The sequence below is a fragment of the Pholcus phalangioides genome, unplaced genomic scaffold (assembly GCF_987345545.1).
Source record: "Pholcus phalangioides strain wild (caught in Gottingen) unplaced genomic scaffold, Ppha-v1.0 ptg000015l_1, whole genome shotgun sequence".
In the NCBI taxonomy this organism is placed as follows: domain Eukaryota; kingdom Metazoa; phylum Arthropoda; class Arachnida; order Araneae; family Pholcidae; genus Pholcus; species Pholcus phalangioides.
The window spans coordinates 38,821,067-38,838,387 of record NW_028301608.1 but is presented as its reverse complement, the minus strand read 5'-3'; the positions used below and the strand labels follow the sequence as shown (position 1 = coordinate 38,838,387).

The following is a 17,321-nucleotide window of genomic DNA, read 5'->3' as shown; positions in this document are numbered from 1 at the left end:
AATTGTAGTGCAATCTACAATATTTGATAGTAGGTTGTTCCAGTCGATAATAGTTCTTGGGAAAAAGCTAAATTTGTGACAATCTGAAGAGGCAAAGATGGGCTGTAATTTTTTGGAATGATTGAGTCTAGCAGAGAAATGTGAAGGTTGGATATTTCAATAGCCACAGTATTTTGTTTTTTCTTAAAAGTTTAGTTCTTTTTAGTTAATTATTTTTTTTCAAGTTTGGGATTAATTTATGTAGGTGTAATACATTGTCTTTTTTGTATGGGTATTTGTTTTTTTTATCTGAGCTACCTTGTTAAGCAATCTGCCTGTTGTTGCCCCTGCTCTTTGGTTATCAAAAATTTAATTTATTAATGTATTATGTATAGTCAGAATGCAGGGTCCAGTCGTCCTTGAACTCTAATTCAGAACAAATTCAAATTTGATTTAATTAAGTTCAATATACATAAATCAGTTACTGAAATGTGAGAGGTCAATAATTGCGTTACAAAATTAAATGTCTTAAGATAGCACCCAATTATTGAAATGATTGCTAAATTTTGCAATTTATGAAGGAATACTGGATGCAGTATTTCAACCATCGTATAGGAGATTAAAATTATTTCCACCTATTGAAAATAGAATTATAGAAGTTCTACTGTGCACTGCTGTATGATAAAATAATTTTCATTATGGAGGGTAGCATATAAAAGCATAACTAACTTCATTTGATGCATGTAGTTTTTCACATTGTTTGGGAAGAGTAGTCTTTAAGGAGGAAACAAACAAATAAATTCTTAAACTTTCTGAAGGACTTGTGTATGTTTTCTCAATGAAATGAAAGTTTTATTTTTCATGTAATGACGGGAAAATGTATGTCTGACAAGAAAGAAGTAACTGCTATACTCATTCAACTATGAATTATGATCTTTAAATAAAAACGAATAAGGCTTAACTATTTAGCAGAGTTGATAATAGAAATCTGCATGAATTTATAGAATAAATGTTATATAATGTTCGATTTAGATTATAAGGAAAAGAAATTTTGATAGAAAATTTTCTGATTTTTCAAAGTCTTTGTTTTTTTAATAGCATAATTTTTTAAATAAGAGATATTAAAAGTATGGCTAAAAATAATTAACTTGATTTTTTATACATAAAATTGTGCAGCGCTTTCCAAATCAATTTATGCTAATTTGAGCGCGTGTTCTATCAGGTCATTAAAAAAAAGAACCAACTAGCAAATGAATCTTTTGTTTCAAGGAAAGACACTTTTTGAATATAAAATAATCTCTTTGGTGTGTTGTTGGGTGGAGGAAAAACATGCCCTTCTCTAATCTTTGCTTGTTTGCCAGAGGTTTAGCTAGATCTGTAAGACAAGCAGTTAAGTTTGTAATCATGATTTAATTACCGCAAAAAAACCTGTAATGTTTTCGTGAGGCATCTCAATATAAATATCCAAAGAGGTATAAATGTTTTTTAGAAATATAAAAAAAAGTTGATATACACCTGTCAAATTTTTTACAGCCGTATTTACAAACTGAGTTCAGGATTTTAACCAGTCCATGTCTATGTCTAACCCTTTAACCTGCGATTATAGTTAAATTTTGTTTGTGAATGTAGCTTTTATGAGCGAAACAACATTTTTTATTTAGGAAAACACTATTAATTTTTTTCCTATGTAAATTTTGTGTTGCCTTCAAATTCCAATTAAATAATTATCTGGGGAAAAGTGTCAAGGTGTCAATATCAATTTCTTAGTCACCATGGTGACGCAAATGTATCTGGCAAGTAAGAAATTGGTATTGGTTTTCAAACTTTTTTATGTAATTACTTGGTCTTCAGATACACAACACATTGCTATAAATTTTATGTTATTTTAGTCTGACTTTTAAAATTCACAACCACTTTGAACATTTTTTTGCAGAAATTGCTCTGAACAAATCTGGTATTTTCTGCTGTTTCCATAGAATTTGATCTATTCTCTAAACTTTCTAAAGAAAGTCAACATTCTACTCTGAACATTTCTGTGTGTTGTAATTAGGGTTACCAGATATCCTACTTTGATGTAATTTCAAGCGTCCTTACGTTTTTAAAAATTCAACCTTTTGTCCCCCTTTTCAGGTTTCCAAAATTATTTTTTATTAATTTCCTGAGGAATTTTTTTTTTTCACTCTAAAACATACAGTATATCTCGTTCTCCCCACCCATCTTCACACTAATTTTTACATGATTTGACCAATTGCCGTCGAAATTCCCAGAACCCAAGTTGCCCCGAAGCAGGTAGATGCTAGTTTAACCATGGCTTAGCTTGCTGCAGGATAAAATAAAAAAGACAGTTTAAGAAAGTTTTAGTTTGTTCACCAACAGCTAATACCGTATACTGAAGTGGGGAGGAGGTGTTGCCTCTTCCATTCAGAAATGAAGAAAATAATATGCACAAAAACACCACCCAATATGGTGATTCTTATGGAAAAATTGTCTTTCTCTCTCTGGCAAAAAAACAAAACAGTAAAGAAAAAGAAAACACTCTCACCTTGCTTCAGTCAAAGTAATAAAACTGACCAGACTGTGAACAATTCATTAACAGTGAGGGGAGATGGATTGTTGTTTGTTCTTTTTTAAAGGTTCTGCTTTACTTCGGAAAAGTTATTGTGGCACCATCTGTGTGTGTGTGTTGTAGAAATTGGGAAAAGTGAAATTGTGCACACACAAACGTCTTTATTTTTTGTCTTTCGAATCTGGTAACCCTAGTTGTAATGACACTTTATAGGCCACAGAACATTACTAATACTTAACCGTACATGTGCCTTGTACACATTCCTCTGCAGAATTTCTAGCGCATTAGTCCATTTCAGAATGTGTTGTGCATGGCCCTAACGTATTTATGCTCTTGTTGCCATCTGTCTTCCATATTTTGAAGTGAAGATGGTAAATGCTCAAATTTTCACGTAATGTATCACCTTGAAGCTCCACTGTCGCCACAGTGGTGATCAGGCAAAGTTGGTTTCATATGGTTTCCAGCTTCGAGCCGATCTCCCTGTTAGAAAGTTTCGCAGCGGAGAGCAACAGGCCTACAACGGTACAAATAGTCAATCGCCATACTTCACTCACAATTTGAAAAGTAGATGGCAGCACACTAAAAATCAGAAATAACACTGGATACACACACTTTGTTCCAGACTCTGCCACGAATCTGGGTTGGACGAGATCTTGACATTGGGATGGGTCTGGTGTCCCGGCATTCATTTTCATTCAGATTTTTGTACAATCCTCTTTTTTTTTTTTAGTGAACTAATGTGGCGCTACTGCTACATGGTCCTTAAGTCCTCTTCATACTTGTGAGGTTTTAATTGTCTGATGAACCGTCTGAATTTTGAAGGAACTCTCTCTAAAAGCTGCCACTCATATATATTTGGAGCCAGGGGCAGCCAGACCACATTGCCTTAAGGCAATATTGGCCATTGCCCATATTGCAAAAAAATATTCAAATATAACAAGTAAATCATCAAGATAACAAGATGGTTATTCATCAGCAACATTAACACTCTCTTATAAAGAATAACTAAACCCACATTATCTATCTTTTTATGGACTTATATATAAGTTTTTTATGGACATTTATTCTCATTGGGAAAGTTGCCTGTTGTGGCCTCTGTATCTGAATACATATTTTGTTTTCTGCTTGTCCTCTGTGACAATGTTTTTGGAGTGAATGCTAACTCGCAATGCCACATGTTGAAACTTCTACCGACTATATATATAGGTTATGTAGACCCTGATAATTCCAAAGGGCAATCCCGAACAAGATGATTATTTGTGCAAGAAACAGAGAAGCATCCAATGCGATTCACATGATTTTGGCAAGCTTTTCATCCCAATAATAAACCACCTCTCACGGTCTACTGGAGCATGGACCAATTCCAGCATCTATTCATCCATGTCATGCAACCACTATTAGAGGAGTGCCAAACAAGGGGGAGGGGAATTGCAGAAAAATAGTTTTGTCCGTTAAGCTGGGAACACAACCAGATAAACAATGAATATGCTCATGACAAAGTGAAGGCTCAGGGATAAAAGTTTAGCAAGTTACTTTCTTTCAAACCAAGCCCAACTCAGTCTTCACAGTGGGCAATTTACTATCTAATGAATTGTGCTGGAAGTGTACCTAATAGTCTGAGTGTGTATCTGGTGCTGTGTCTGTTTTTTCAGTTCTGCCATACATATTTCAGAAGTGAAGTGTAGTGATTGAATATTTGTACAGTCATAGGCCTGTTGCTCTCTGTGATGAGACTTTTCAAAGAGGAGATTGGCTTGCATTCATACCTCAAAATTGGGGAAACCACAGAAAACCAACTTCAGCTGACCACCACTGTGGCGCCGGTAGGGTTCAAACCTGGAATCTTGTGGTGTGAGCCTGTCACTATGACCACTCGTTCACCACAGTGGCTAGTTCAACAACTGAATTGCCCATGTTTCACCCTATTACTTATGAAGGAGACAGAGTTTTCCAGGTCATTTTACTGGTGCGGCGTATACCCTGGAGTGTCACCACTGGTGTGGCTCGCATCGCTGACTATTATGTTGGTCCTCAAACAGAAGTTGGCCAATCTGATCTCATATAAATGCCTCACGTATACAGGTACACCTGAATGCATGCAATGGGCTTAAGAAGTGGTGGTATACCTCTATTTCAATTACTTAGATGTAAAAAATTTGTGTACAACTATTACTGTTAAACAATACATGCACTTCTCTGACATTCCTGTGAGACAAGTAGGAAAGATCTATGGTCTCTAGCTATTCATGATGTCAGAGTCATGCATGTTTTGCGTATGAAAAGTGCTGACATCTTATTCTATATTAGAAGTAAAAGTTACAAAAAAATACCAGTTTTCAAAGTTCATACAACTATTCAACAAATATGGTACAAGTCCAAGCGCTGGGTCACCATGGCGACTGAAAAATTAGTATAAGCGGCTAAATTTTTCTACTTGTGCCTACTATCTTGGGCAAAAAGGAATACGCTTCTTGACTCCTAAAATGTTTGATTGGCGCTCAGATTTCTTTTCTCAATTTTTTTTTTAATTTGTCAAGCCCTGACGCACATAACTACAATGAAAACCAGATTCAAAGAAACATAATAAACACATTTTGATTTAATTTAATAAATAACTTTGATATTCGATCACAAACTACATTTAGCTAACTTTCAATCGCAATATTTCTGAAAAAAATCTACGCAACTGCATCAGACTTATTTACAATGTCGTAATAAGCACGGAGTCTCATAAATTATTCAATTTCACACGTTGAAACTCTCTCCGCAGCCACACGTCCCTTTGATGTTGGGATTGTTAAATATGAATTCACTGGCTAGCTTGGTTTCTTTGTAATCCATTTCCGTGCCGAGTAAAGTCAGCTGAGCCTTTGCGTCGATGAATACCCTGGCGCCGTCCTGGACGACTTCCTCGTCGAACTTTTGTTTGTCAGTGGCGTAATCTAGAGTGTAGCTCAGTCCGTTGCAACCGCGTTGTCGGACACCGATCTTCAGTCCGACAGCATTGGGTTTTTTCGACAGCAACGTCTTGATTCTTTCAACGGCCGCGGGTGTAAGCACGAGAGCCGCTCGGCTTTGATGGAGCCGCTTAACTTTTTGAACAGCTCTCACAGTAGCTGTCCCTAAAGATCCCGACATTTTACTTTTGAAATCTCAGTTTCCAATTACTGCCATTAAAAAACTCATCATTGTAGTAGGTGCTCTAAGATATACGTATTTGATAAAGATTCATAAACACTTCGATCCCCGAGGTAAACAAAAACAGAACATGTAAAGGTTGTTAGCCTTTGTAACGCCTAAACATTTTAATTGTTTTCCAAATCTATAAATTTTAAATTCATGAAACTTTATTTTTTACAATACCTATTATGAACATATTTTATTCATCACATATTTTAATTCATTTTAAAGAGCTAGATTGCAGATGTTGATTTTTCCTTTCTAGCAATGTAATGAGAAGTTCTACAAACCAACTCTCCGAAAAAAATGTAAACATACCTGCCCAAGATGGCTGCGCCCTCGCGACCACGAAACAAACGGCAAAGTCCATCTCTTTGGAAAAAACTGAATGTACTTTATAAGGAATTTTCTTTGTACAATTTCTTGAATGATCCTAGTTACTTGTGGATAATAGCTCCGTCATTAATATTTCTAGAAATATTCGTTTTGTTGTTTGTCATCGAAAAAATACCCTGTAAGCAATTTTTTATTTAAAAAATTTACGTACAGTTAATTTGCGTTTAAATTTTTAGATACTCACATGTTTTTCAAATACACGGTCTATACTAATATATAACTCCACATGCATCTTATGTATATTCCTCAGAGCAATTTTCTAATGAATTGGTGCATGTCGGAAAGTGCTGTGCAAGTTTAATGTGTTGTGTACTTAATGTAAAGTTGCAATATGAAAACTACACAGTGTGATGATGATGTAGAAAATCTTCGGTTGAAAAAAGTCTAGACAGTCGGAAATGATCCAGAAATGAAATTTTGGAGGGAAAATTCCAAATGCTTCTGGAAGGACTCGAACTGCTGTTCTCTTGAAACCTGGGCAAGTGCACTATATCTCCTCTACTATCGCAGCACTGATCCTTTCCTTCATTGTAGCATGATACTGAAAATAATTGTGTAATGGACAACTTTACCAACTCGGCTAATAGTTCACTATGACAATAGCCTTGCCCAGATGGTGGCATACCATGATGATGTACCACTCACAACTACAATGTAATTATATGACCAACTGGGAGCTCTTGTTCTGACCTATTAGCTGAACAGGTGAGGCTACATCCATCACATATTTCCATATGCTGTAAGAAAGATAGGATTGGTTGTAGTGGTAGACTATGCAGGGCTTGACAAATCTCAGGTGCTAGGTTCAGAAAAAATTGGGCTCGAGTGACGTGGTAGTAAGATGCTTGTCACTGTGAAGGTTGCTGTCATGGACTCAGGCCAAAACCTGGAGAGAATATAGATAAGATATTTTCCCCAACTTGCTTGAGGTGACCACCAATAGATGGCACCTTCATTTCCATCCCAACTCATTAATGGTAGTAGATTGCAATATAGTGATATATGAGAGTTGGTGTTTGGTGAATTAGGTTCAGAAAATTGGTATTGGCCCCAGAAATTTACTGTATTTGATTGTTAAATTAGCATTTAAGAATGACGCAAAAGTTTCCGATTTTATGAGGGTGCCTCTTCTCATTCTTCGACATGAAAAGGGGTAATTAAATCCTAGGAAAGTAAAAAAACAACAACTTTATTCAAATCAATTTTGGCTGGTGCCTACAATTTTTTTTTTGATTTGTCACACCCTGTTAACTAATGAGATGGCTTAATATTTTCGATTTCAACTGAATTATGTAATTGCATGGATAGGCAGAGAGGGAAGTCACTGAACAACACCATCATTTCATGACATCAATTCTTAAAATTTTATTTATTGTTATATTGAAGTTTTCACATCAAACACACTCCATATCTTTCTTGAAATTTCTGTGATCATGAATTTCAAATTTATTTTCACTCAAATAAGCTTATTTGGTTTGATGAACATATCATAATTGATATTTGTTTGAATCACAGATACAGAAATAGACTGGAAAGCATATATGCAAGAAGTTGAAGGTGTTATCAATGGAACTTTGGACTATAAAGAACTTGAAGGAGACACAGGACCTTTGGTGTAAGTTAGTAATATGTATGATGCTATTTATGTATGTTATCATTTTTATGTATGTTGTGTCACAATTCTTCCATAAGTAGTTACAGCTTTTTAAGTTACTTATTGGAGATTTTCACCTGAATCCCTACCTAACACTTTGACTGCCGTTGTAAGAAAAAAATCCTTCAGACAAACCACCTTCTTTTTTCAGTGACGTTTCCATTCATGCTATTGGCTTACGTGTGAGACATGTATGAGCCACGGCGCAGTCAAACTATGGATATTTTGTGTAACACATTGAAATCCATCAGTGAACAAAAAATGTTCTGTAGACTATAATCAACTCCCACTGAAATCAAATTCATTTAAAAGAGAACTCTTCATCTCGAAACTAATTCATGTTCATGCATACTTATGGTATTCTCTTTGTATACTTTAGGTACCCAGCAGGCTTTGTATATATCTATCTATTCTTCTATGCTGTTACTCAGAAAGGTACCAACATATACTTTGCTCAGTACATGTTTGCAGTGCTGTATTTATTAACTTTGGCTCTTGTGTTCAGATTATACTGGAAGACAAAAGTTGTAAGTACATTTCAAGTTTAACCCCCATATATTATTCATTATAAGATTCAATTCTCATATCTCATTTTTCATGTCTGTGTGTATGTTTTATGGAAGTTAAGTCTGTATAATTAAATCTGTTTTGTGAAATAAATCTGTAATTACAATCATTTAATTGCAATATGTTACATGCCTCTAGTTCTGCATTTACTTTTTTTCATTTGCACTTAAAAAAAATTCCATATGAAGTATAAAATTTTTTCCAATCATGATGATTTTTTTACAAAATATAGTCATTATGCTTGTAAATAAAAGCATTCCTCACTGTAAGAAAACTTATATATCATCGAAAATATTTGGGAAAGAAACTCTTATGCTACATAAACATGCATTGTTGTTTTTATAATTTCTGGCTTATGACACAGTTGCAAATTCAAGTTAAGCTAGGGCAACCAAACCAACCAACCCTTAGCAACCATTCCAAAGATCAACTTTAAAAAAAAAGAAATGTTCATTGCATGTATTATTATACGCAATAAAAGAAAGCTTCTTGAAAAATTTCAATGGTTTTTGAATTGCCCATTTTGCATGTTAAATTTATGTAAAAAGAGAAAATAATTTTTCATGCAGTTAGTGCTCATTATAAATCCTAAGCAGTCATTATATTGGGTAGTCATTTTATTGAAAGGAAATAATATATAAGATAGTCGTTCTGTGAAAGCATTTGGGATTTATCCTGCAGATCATTGTTATGGAATGGTGACTATAATGCAGGGTCATTAAATGAATGTTGACTGAATTGATAGAGCTTCTTATTTGATAGTTTATAAAAAGTGTGAAATTTTTGTAATGAAATTAAAGAGCAAAGCAAATATGATTTTAGGAATGTTTTACTAGATCAATTAGCCTTGATTTTCTTATTTACCATGCCTGATTTAATAATGTTGTATATATATATATATATATATATCCCTAGAGTTTTTTTTATCAGCAAGCTTATTATTATTTTTTAATTCAAAGAAATTTCATTTTATGACAAAAAAAAAAGTAAACCTAGTTAATTTTTTGAATAGCTGAACTTCATGATTGATAGTTAGCCTCTTAATGAAAACTTTTTAAAATTTAAAGTTTATACTTTAAATCTGTATTTAATTTTGTTCTTTGTGAATGAACATGACATGGTTTAAAAATTTTTTTTTTACAAATACTTTGTAATATCTTTCAGATTCCGCCATATGCCTTTATTTTTATGTGCTGCACCTCATACAGAGTCCATTCAATATATGTTCTGAGACTTTTCAATGATCCTGTTGCCATCTTCTTCTTCTTCATTGCCATGAATTTATTTGTATCTAACCATTGGATGATAGGCTGTATAATATACAGGTAATCAGTTCCTTTAATACCCTTAATTGTTGTGTATATTTCAGAAAAACTCATAAAAAATGGAACCCATTTTTTTCCCTATCTAATTTTGTGCATTATATCAACAAAGAGAGTAAATGAATTGGATTCAGCCTTCACAGAGAAGAATCACAAATTTTTATTGTTTATTTTTTTTATGCCCAAAGTCACTTCGAGCATAACAAAGCATGACTAGCTTTTTTATTCGAGTGTCAAACTGACAGCTCAGTTGTGAGATATAGTCCTCCTACCATGAGATGAGATTTAGCTACGGCACATCATGTCACGTCGAACGATTCTATTTTATCCTAGAAGGACATGCCAATCGTGAAAGCTCAGTCACTGATGAACTTTTCTCGATGTGCAATCATTTTACCAAAAAAAAAAAATTGAATAAAATCATCCGACGTGACGTGACATGACGCAGCGAAAATTCATCTCGTGGTCGGAGGACTATACTACAAGGGTCTGTCATGTAATTGACCTTATAATTCCCAAACTTTTTATATTTTTGAATTGAAAATCTAAGTAGTCACAAATTTAAAATTTTCAGTGATGCTTACAACTATATATGTAATGTGCAAACTCTCTTGGCAACAAGACAAGAAAAATCAAAAAGATGAGTAAGGGAAAAGAAGAATTTATCCAGGATTTAAAAGAAACTTTGATTAAATTATGTACAGTATACAAGATATACAGTTGACTGGATGTTGTGAAGATATTTATTATTTTAGATGTTAATTTTTTAAGGAAGGAAAAAACTCATCTCTGCCTCTACCGGGAATCGAACCCGGGTCCCTCGATTGCCTTCCTTAATTTTCCTTGATTTTCCTTCCTTAAAAAATTAACATCTAAAATAATAAATATCTTCACAACATCCAGTCAACTGTATATCTTGTATTAACAAGTGGAGAGCGACATTCATGTCATATACAGTATATTTCGGCTTCAGAATTTCCTTTTCTAAAATTTTTTTTTCCTGCTGTCCTTTTTTGCATGTGACTTATTCCCCAGAAAATATGGCAGTTATTTTTGTCACTGCTATTGCTATGTTATTGATTGGTATCATTTTGATTGGTATCATTTTGATAACAAAATATAATAACCAGTAAAAAAATTAATTTATTTTACTTATATTTTTTAATGCTTTTTGTTACATATCTCCAATAGTTTGGCAGTTTCTGTGAAGATGAATATTCTTTTGTATGCGCCTGGCTTATTTTATCTCTTGATGATGAAATATGGTTTTCAAGAAACATTCTTACATATCAGCATATGTGGAATTGTGCAAGTAATGGATTCATTTATTTTTTTCTTTGTTAATATTCATTTTCAGAAAATCATGTCTATTCCAACTTTCATATGATGGTGCCGTGTTTCACAATTTTTATTTTAAGAATTAAATTTCTGCATTGATTGTGAAATTTTCTGAAAAAAAAAAGTATAAAATATTTATAATAAAGATCATTCCTTTCGTGCTGTGTTCCAGGCTTTGAAGCCTTCCTTTGAAGCATGCATTTCGTCCACTGCTGCGGTGAACACCTTCAGTGCAGTTTTCGACAAGCAAGAAGACAAAATGACCTCCTTGGATGACCATTATCCACTGACACTGAGGTCCTCCAAAGAGGTTGCTTCGTTTCGTAGTGGATAACGGCCATCCAAAGAGGCCATTTTATCTTCTCGCTTGCCAAAAACTGCACTGAAGATGTCCACCGCACTAGTGGACGAAACGTCTGCTTCAAAGAAGCCAGAAACATGGCATAACAACCCAAAAGGTATGAACATCATTATAAACTCTGGCCGTGAAAGCCTGCCTTCTCTTTTTTTAAATATTTGTTTTGCTTTACACTCAAAATGTGAATTTACCAGTTTAATAGCTGTGTGTTAATTACATTAAAGAAAAATTAAATGAGTAGAGAAAGCAGTTTCAACTTTGTAAATGATGGGTGGGGATGCTTTACTCATGTTTAATACAGTGACATTCTTTATGAAGAAAAATTATTCATGATTCATAGAAATGTATGATTGCTTCAGCTTATGTATTTCTCATGTGCTGGTTTGTTCATTTCAGGTTCTGGTGGGTCTTCCATTCCTGTTGGCGAATCCTATAAGCTACATTACCAGGTCTTTCAATATGGGTAGAATATTTTTGTATCAGTGGACGGTTAACTGGAGGTTATTGCCTGAGAATGTGTTCTTGAGTCGTTACTTTCATGTGTCTCTTCTTGTGCTCCACGTTTGTGTATTGTTAATTTTTTACTACAAGTGGAACAGGTGAGTTTACTTCAAATTTCTTATTTTAACAATTATATGGCATTCATTTATGCAGGGTGTAATGAGCGAATATTGCTACTAAACCATACATGTACCGTGTAGTGAAACCTGATGTGAAGTTTGTTTCTGTGTAATGCTTGTTATGTGTAGAGCTGCCATCTGGCACCAGTTTTTTTCTTACTATGAGTGCTATGATTGGAGTGTAATGATTGAATAATTGTATTGGTGTAGGCCTGTTGCTCCTCTGTGGCAAGACTTTTCAATGGGGAGATCGGCTCCCATTTGTGCCTAGAAGTTGGGAACCACAGGAAACCAACTTCAGCCGACCACCACTGCGGCGACAGTGGGGTTCGAACCCAGATCCTCATGATGTGAGTCTGTCACTACGGCTACTCAGCCACCACAGTGGCGAACGAATATTGCTGCATCTCTTCCAATGAATAGCAGCTGAATGACGAGTTTAGCAAAAGGCTATGTTTGCTCCACTCCAGAGAAAGTACCCACTAGTGGCTCATCACATGCTTTCTGAAACCCACATTATATGGTGAAAGTTGTTTGTTTTGGCAAATTTTATCACCCATACAGTTTTGATTATAAGTTTAGTTAGATCCTGTATTTGTATAATGTCAGAATTCTGCTGATTTTTTGCACTGAATATGATTTGTGTGCTACAGAATAATATACAGGCATCCCTTGCTTTACGTAACTAATTGGTCCTATTGAACCACACATGCATCTTGTCTGCATTCCTCTGCAGAATTTCTAACAAATTGGCTCATGCTGGAATCTGCGGATCTGTGTTGTGAACCTAACATAGTGTGTTTCTGTGTAATGCTTGCTATAGTGCTGCCACCTGCCATCAAATTTTCAAACTATGAATGAAGTATGATGATAGAATATTTTACCGTTGTAAGCGATTATTGATGTTTAAACAATTAATTGGTTCTGTAAAATAGTCGCATAAGACAAAATCGTGTAAAGTGAGTTGAATTTAACACGGGAAAGATTTGGATTATTTTTTCTATTAAATTTTTCATCACATTGTCAATGCGTTACCAAATGTTGTTCATTTGTGAGTTGTATCTGAGAATTTTTCTCATATTTGTCTCAGCTACATCATAAAAAATCCAACGTATTTTGTCTACAAAGGATTTAACTATGGCTTACAAATTAAAGATATAACAATTTCCAGGATTAAAGTTAACCTCCACACTGAATTTTGCAGGTTTGAATTCCTAAAACCAACTTTTAAAACTCATGTTTTAGCGAGATTGCTTAAAGCAAGGGATACCTGTATTTTCATTTCAAAGTATTCAAGTATCAAATCAATCTGCCTTTATAAGTAAAGTTAAATACGAAATAATTTATTCATCAATTAATATTATCATTATAGGTGAAAATTTTTTTAGTAATGCAAAATACCATATTTTACACTTTGCTTTCTACATTGCAGATTTGATAAATTTATGCAATTTTTATTCCTAAATTCTAGGAAGTTCAACTTTCCTTCTTACATGTGGCCTAGCATATTGAATCGTCCATTATTTGTTGATGGTATCCTTTATGTTGTCAAATATTTGGTATATGAAGTTTAAATAAGTAAATGGTAGTTAATATTTATAACAGGGGTTCTCAAATAAATAAACAGGGGTTCATAAATAATTCTCAGTCAGCCTTATAAATATATAATTTAATTTATATATTTATATGGTTTATATTTTATTTATAATGGCTGGAAGGCCATTATAAATGAAATAATGTAAATTTTTTCTATAATTACTACGTATTTGTCACTTGATATGATGTATGCATTCAAAGAAATTTCACATTTTTTCAAAGTATTTCACTCTACTAACATCAATACACTTTTGCATTTGTCACAAACACTTTCTGCAAGCATTTTGGAGCTCTTCAATTGATATACTAGAAGAAGACTGTGCTGCTATGATCATTAGAAACAAAATATAATGCCATGTAGGAAATTGCAAATAATTGTTTAGTTGAGTTCTTTAACGTATGGGTAGATCTTCTTCTAGTCATGTTCACGTCAAATTTTATTGGTGTCATGTTTTGTAGATCTCTTCATTACCAGTTTTACATCTGGTACTTTTTTACACTTCCATATTTATTATGGACCATACCTTCCTCACCCATGTTGAAGTAAGTAGATTTTATTCCGTGAATTTTATCCCATTATTTAACCAGAATTTTTACTCTTCACTAAATGATGAAAAACCTAGTTTGTGGAATGAAGTGTAATAATAAAAATTTGGAAGATAGAAACAAGAGAATAGAGAAATAGAACTGCATTATGGTCGATTATTGTTATTTATTAACATACCGACGTATTACATTTAAAAAAAAAATTTGTTTGATCAATTGCGTGTAATATTTTCCAGTTATTTGATTGCCCTCAAATTAGTTCAGCACTTTTCTCTATTATTTTGAGTAATTTCAAAAATACAAATACAAATACAACGCCACAACAGGCAAATTGCCCAACGAGGTGGCTGACTTAAGAACATCATGGATCCCCGAGCCCCTACCTACTACTGCTACACCACACATGCACCCCGCCCAATAAAAATATGTGAGGCACACAAGGCTAAAAGATTTAGTCGATCTGTGAGAGACTGACAACATCAACTTGATGGCTAAAAAACCCCAATGAGAAAAATCTCAGGAATAGATTAAGTTCATCACGTTTGAGAAATCAGAGAGAAAGTAAAAGTTTCCCAACCATGAAGAACTGCTGCCTTCTGACATAACAATAACCCCTCTACAACAATATTATTATTTTCTTGGTCTGCAGAGTATCCTTATTTCGAGGCAGTTATTCGATTCCCTAAGTGGTTGCAATTGATTTACATTGAAAATCTTATCAAATATCAAGATTTTGATGTCTAAAAATAAGTTTTCAAGTTAAAAATGGAAGGAAATTGGAGTAAAATCGCGAAATGTTTAGATTTCTGGTGTTACTTCAGAAATCTGATAAGAAAAGATGCCGATGATGTGTATTATTGCTATCAAGTTAAGCGATAAAGTTATTGCTATTGAATAACATAGTTCATTATTTTTTCACATTTTCAGGCTCTGTATCTTGGGGGTTCTGGAGCTGTCCTGGAATACATATCCATCAACTATCCTCAGCAGCTCATCGATGCTGATCTGCCATATTTTTATACTCCTAGGACTTTTAAGGAACTGTAATAGCACAAGTTTTGGAAAAAATTTGAAAAGCTGCTGATGGTTATAAAGAGTTTGTCATAAATTCCAATGAAAGTCGTTTCCCGTATGAAAGTTTTGCCTGGAAAGTTTGAAAATGAGAAAAAAGTTGTTATGGTCCCAGAAATGTTGTCATTTAAAAATTAAAGTTTTAAAACTTGTTTTTCTATTTATCCAATTTCTCATGTTTTTATCCAGTTGTCCAAATGAAACAATTTTGCCAAACTAAAAAATTGTTCAGAATTTCAAGCTAAATTTTAGTGCAAAAAATGATTTTTTTTGTTATGATCTATAGTTTTAGAGCTTATATAAATGCAGATGAAAAAAAGGCACAGAAATTTTATTTGTTACACAGCCGAGTCGCATTAATATGGTATTTTCGAGCTAACAATCCAGAGTAACTACCATGTGTAGCTACCACAAACAGTAGTTCCCCCAGTTGCCATCTGACCAAGAAATCTGATATCTTCTATAAGTTATTATCCTCCATTGAAGGACATTCATTTCCTAAAGAGGTACTGAAGCTGTTCGGCCGCTGAGTGTGATTTCAGTTTCTTAGCTTTGGGGATTTGTATCTCAGTTCAAGCATGGGTGTCTTTATATGTATACAGGGTGCGTAGGGGGTCATTTAAGTATTACGGCAGCATTGGGGGGGGGGTTTCGGATTTGCTGACTTTTGATGACAAGGGGGGAAGGGGGGGGGGTTGAAGGTTGCTTACGTCATCAACCCCCCCTTTTTGAAGATATGAAATATTCTAAGCTGCTGATGAAATTTTGCTGACGGGGGGAGGGGGGTCAGTGTTTTGCTGAAAAGGGGGGGGGGAAGGGGGTCAAAAATGGCTGAAAATCTGCTTACGTAATACTTGAATGGCCCCTAGGTAACAGCATGCACAACATTTTACTGGCAAACCGTTGATCCTAGAGGCATACTTCGATTATAAAAAGTATCCAAATAAAGTTTAAAACTCAGATGCATCATCCATGTTGCAAGGCTTTATAGATATTAAATTATTTCCTAACTTTTATAACAGATGGCACACCTATACTTCCAAAAAAGAAACCTCCTCCACCGTAATACTTTTTCCCAACTAAAACAGAACCGCTAAAACTAGGGGGGGGGGGGGAAAGAAATAACGATCTGCCTCCCTCCGTTTATAAATAATGAATTGTTCCCACCGCCTGGTCAGTTTTATTGATCTGAATGAGAGGCTTCCTTCAGCCAAAACTCTCATCTTTTGTTACATTTATTGTCAGTTAGGAAAATTTCATCTCTACCCTCAGAAGGATTTGTTTTCTTTCGGGAGTGTTTTTTTTTTTTTTGCCAAAGAATCAGCATTTTTTGTTGTTTGTATCATATTTTCTTTATTTCTGGAATGGGAGATGCAATACCCCTCCCCATCATAGTACACAGCATTAGGTGTTGGTGAGAAAGCAATGGATGTGACAATTTTCTTCTTTCAAAGATGTTTTTCGGCCTGTCTTTTTCATATAATTCTGGAGCTAGCTGGGCCATGGTTAAAATAGTATCTGCATAACTTAGATGCAACTTGGGTTCTTGGGAATTTCAAGGTCAATTGGGCAAAGCGTGTAAACATGTGTGGAAAAAAAACTCTTGTTATATTGGTTCTATATGAAAACACACAAAGGCCACCTTTAATTTCTTCTCTTTTAATTTTTGTGTATGTATCATGGGCGGAGATACGGGGGGGGGGGGTGAGAACAATGCCCCCCCACGTCAAAGGTGGAGTCGACTGATCTAGTGTATATATGAGCTGACATCATCATCATCGTTCCCCCCCCCCCCCAGACTTCCAAGTCAATCTCCGCCTATGGTATGTATTCGGAGAAATTTCACATTTTTCCAAAGTATTTCACTCTACTATTCATAGTGTTTGTGACAAATGCAAAAGTGTATTGATGCTAATCAATACACTTTTGCATTTGTCACAAACACTTTCTGTAATCATTTTGGAGCTCTTCAACTCATACTATTCAATGACGATTTATTATATGTACCAATACGAGATGGGGATCACACAATTTCCGATAAATGTGAAAAACAAAACTTATTTTAAACTTATAAAAATGGATGGTAACTATGCATAATAGCCGGTCATTATGCATAATAACCGGATTT

The 17,321-nt window shown here is 34.4% G+C and overlaps 2 protein-coding genes across 2 annotated transcripts; one reads left to right on the top strand and one right to left on the bottom strand.

Moving 5' to 3' along the window:
• Window positions 1-5,133: 5,133 nt before the first annotated feature.
• Window positions 5,134-5,814, bottom strand: MagR (Iron-sulfur cluster assembly 1 homolog MagR). Its single transcript, XM_089245477.1, has one exon. The coding sequence runs from the start codon at window positions 5,681-5,683 to the stop codon at window positions 5,291-5,293; it is 393 nt and encodes a 130-aa protein (XP_089101603.1). The 5' UTR covers window positions 5,684-5,814; the 3' UTR covers window positions 5,134-5,290.
• A 211-nt stretch (window positions 5,815-6,025) lies between these two features.
• Alg3 (Alg3, alpha-1,3- mannosyltransferase) lies at window positions 6,026-15,357 on the top strand. Its single transcript, XM_089243498.1, has 9 exons — window positions 6,026-6,239; window positions 7,637-7,736; window positions 8,155-8,302; window positions 9,507-9,667; window positions 10,856-10,976; window positions 11,757-11,959; window positions 13,452-13,513; window positions 13,984-14,119; window positions 15,050-15,357. Exons 1-9 carry the CDS (start codon window positions 6,053-6,055, stop codon window positions 15,204-15,206), a joined length of 1,275 nt encoding a protein of 424 aa, XP_089099624.1. The 5' UTR covers window positions 6,026-6,052; the 3' UTR covers window positions 15,207-15,357.
• Window positions 15,358-17,321: the final 1,964 nt, after the last annotated feature.

Coding starts and splice junctions, on each gene's coding strand:
- MagR (XM_089245477.1), bottom strand. CDS start 5,683: ATGTCGGGATCTTTAGGGACAGCTACTGTGAGAGCTGTTCAAAAAGTT.
- Alg3 (XM_089243498.1), top strand. CDS start 6,053: ATGGCTGCGCCCTCGCGACCACGAAACAAACGGCAAAGTCCATCTCTT. Junction 8,303..9,506: donor TATACTGGAAGACAAAAGTT/GTAAGTACATTT, acceptor AATATCTTTCAG/ATTCCGCCATATGCCTTTAT. Junction 11,960..13,451: donor TTTTACTACAAGTGGAACAG/GTGAGTTTACTT, acceptor CCTAAATTCTAG/GAAGTTCAACTTTCCTTCTT.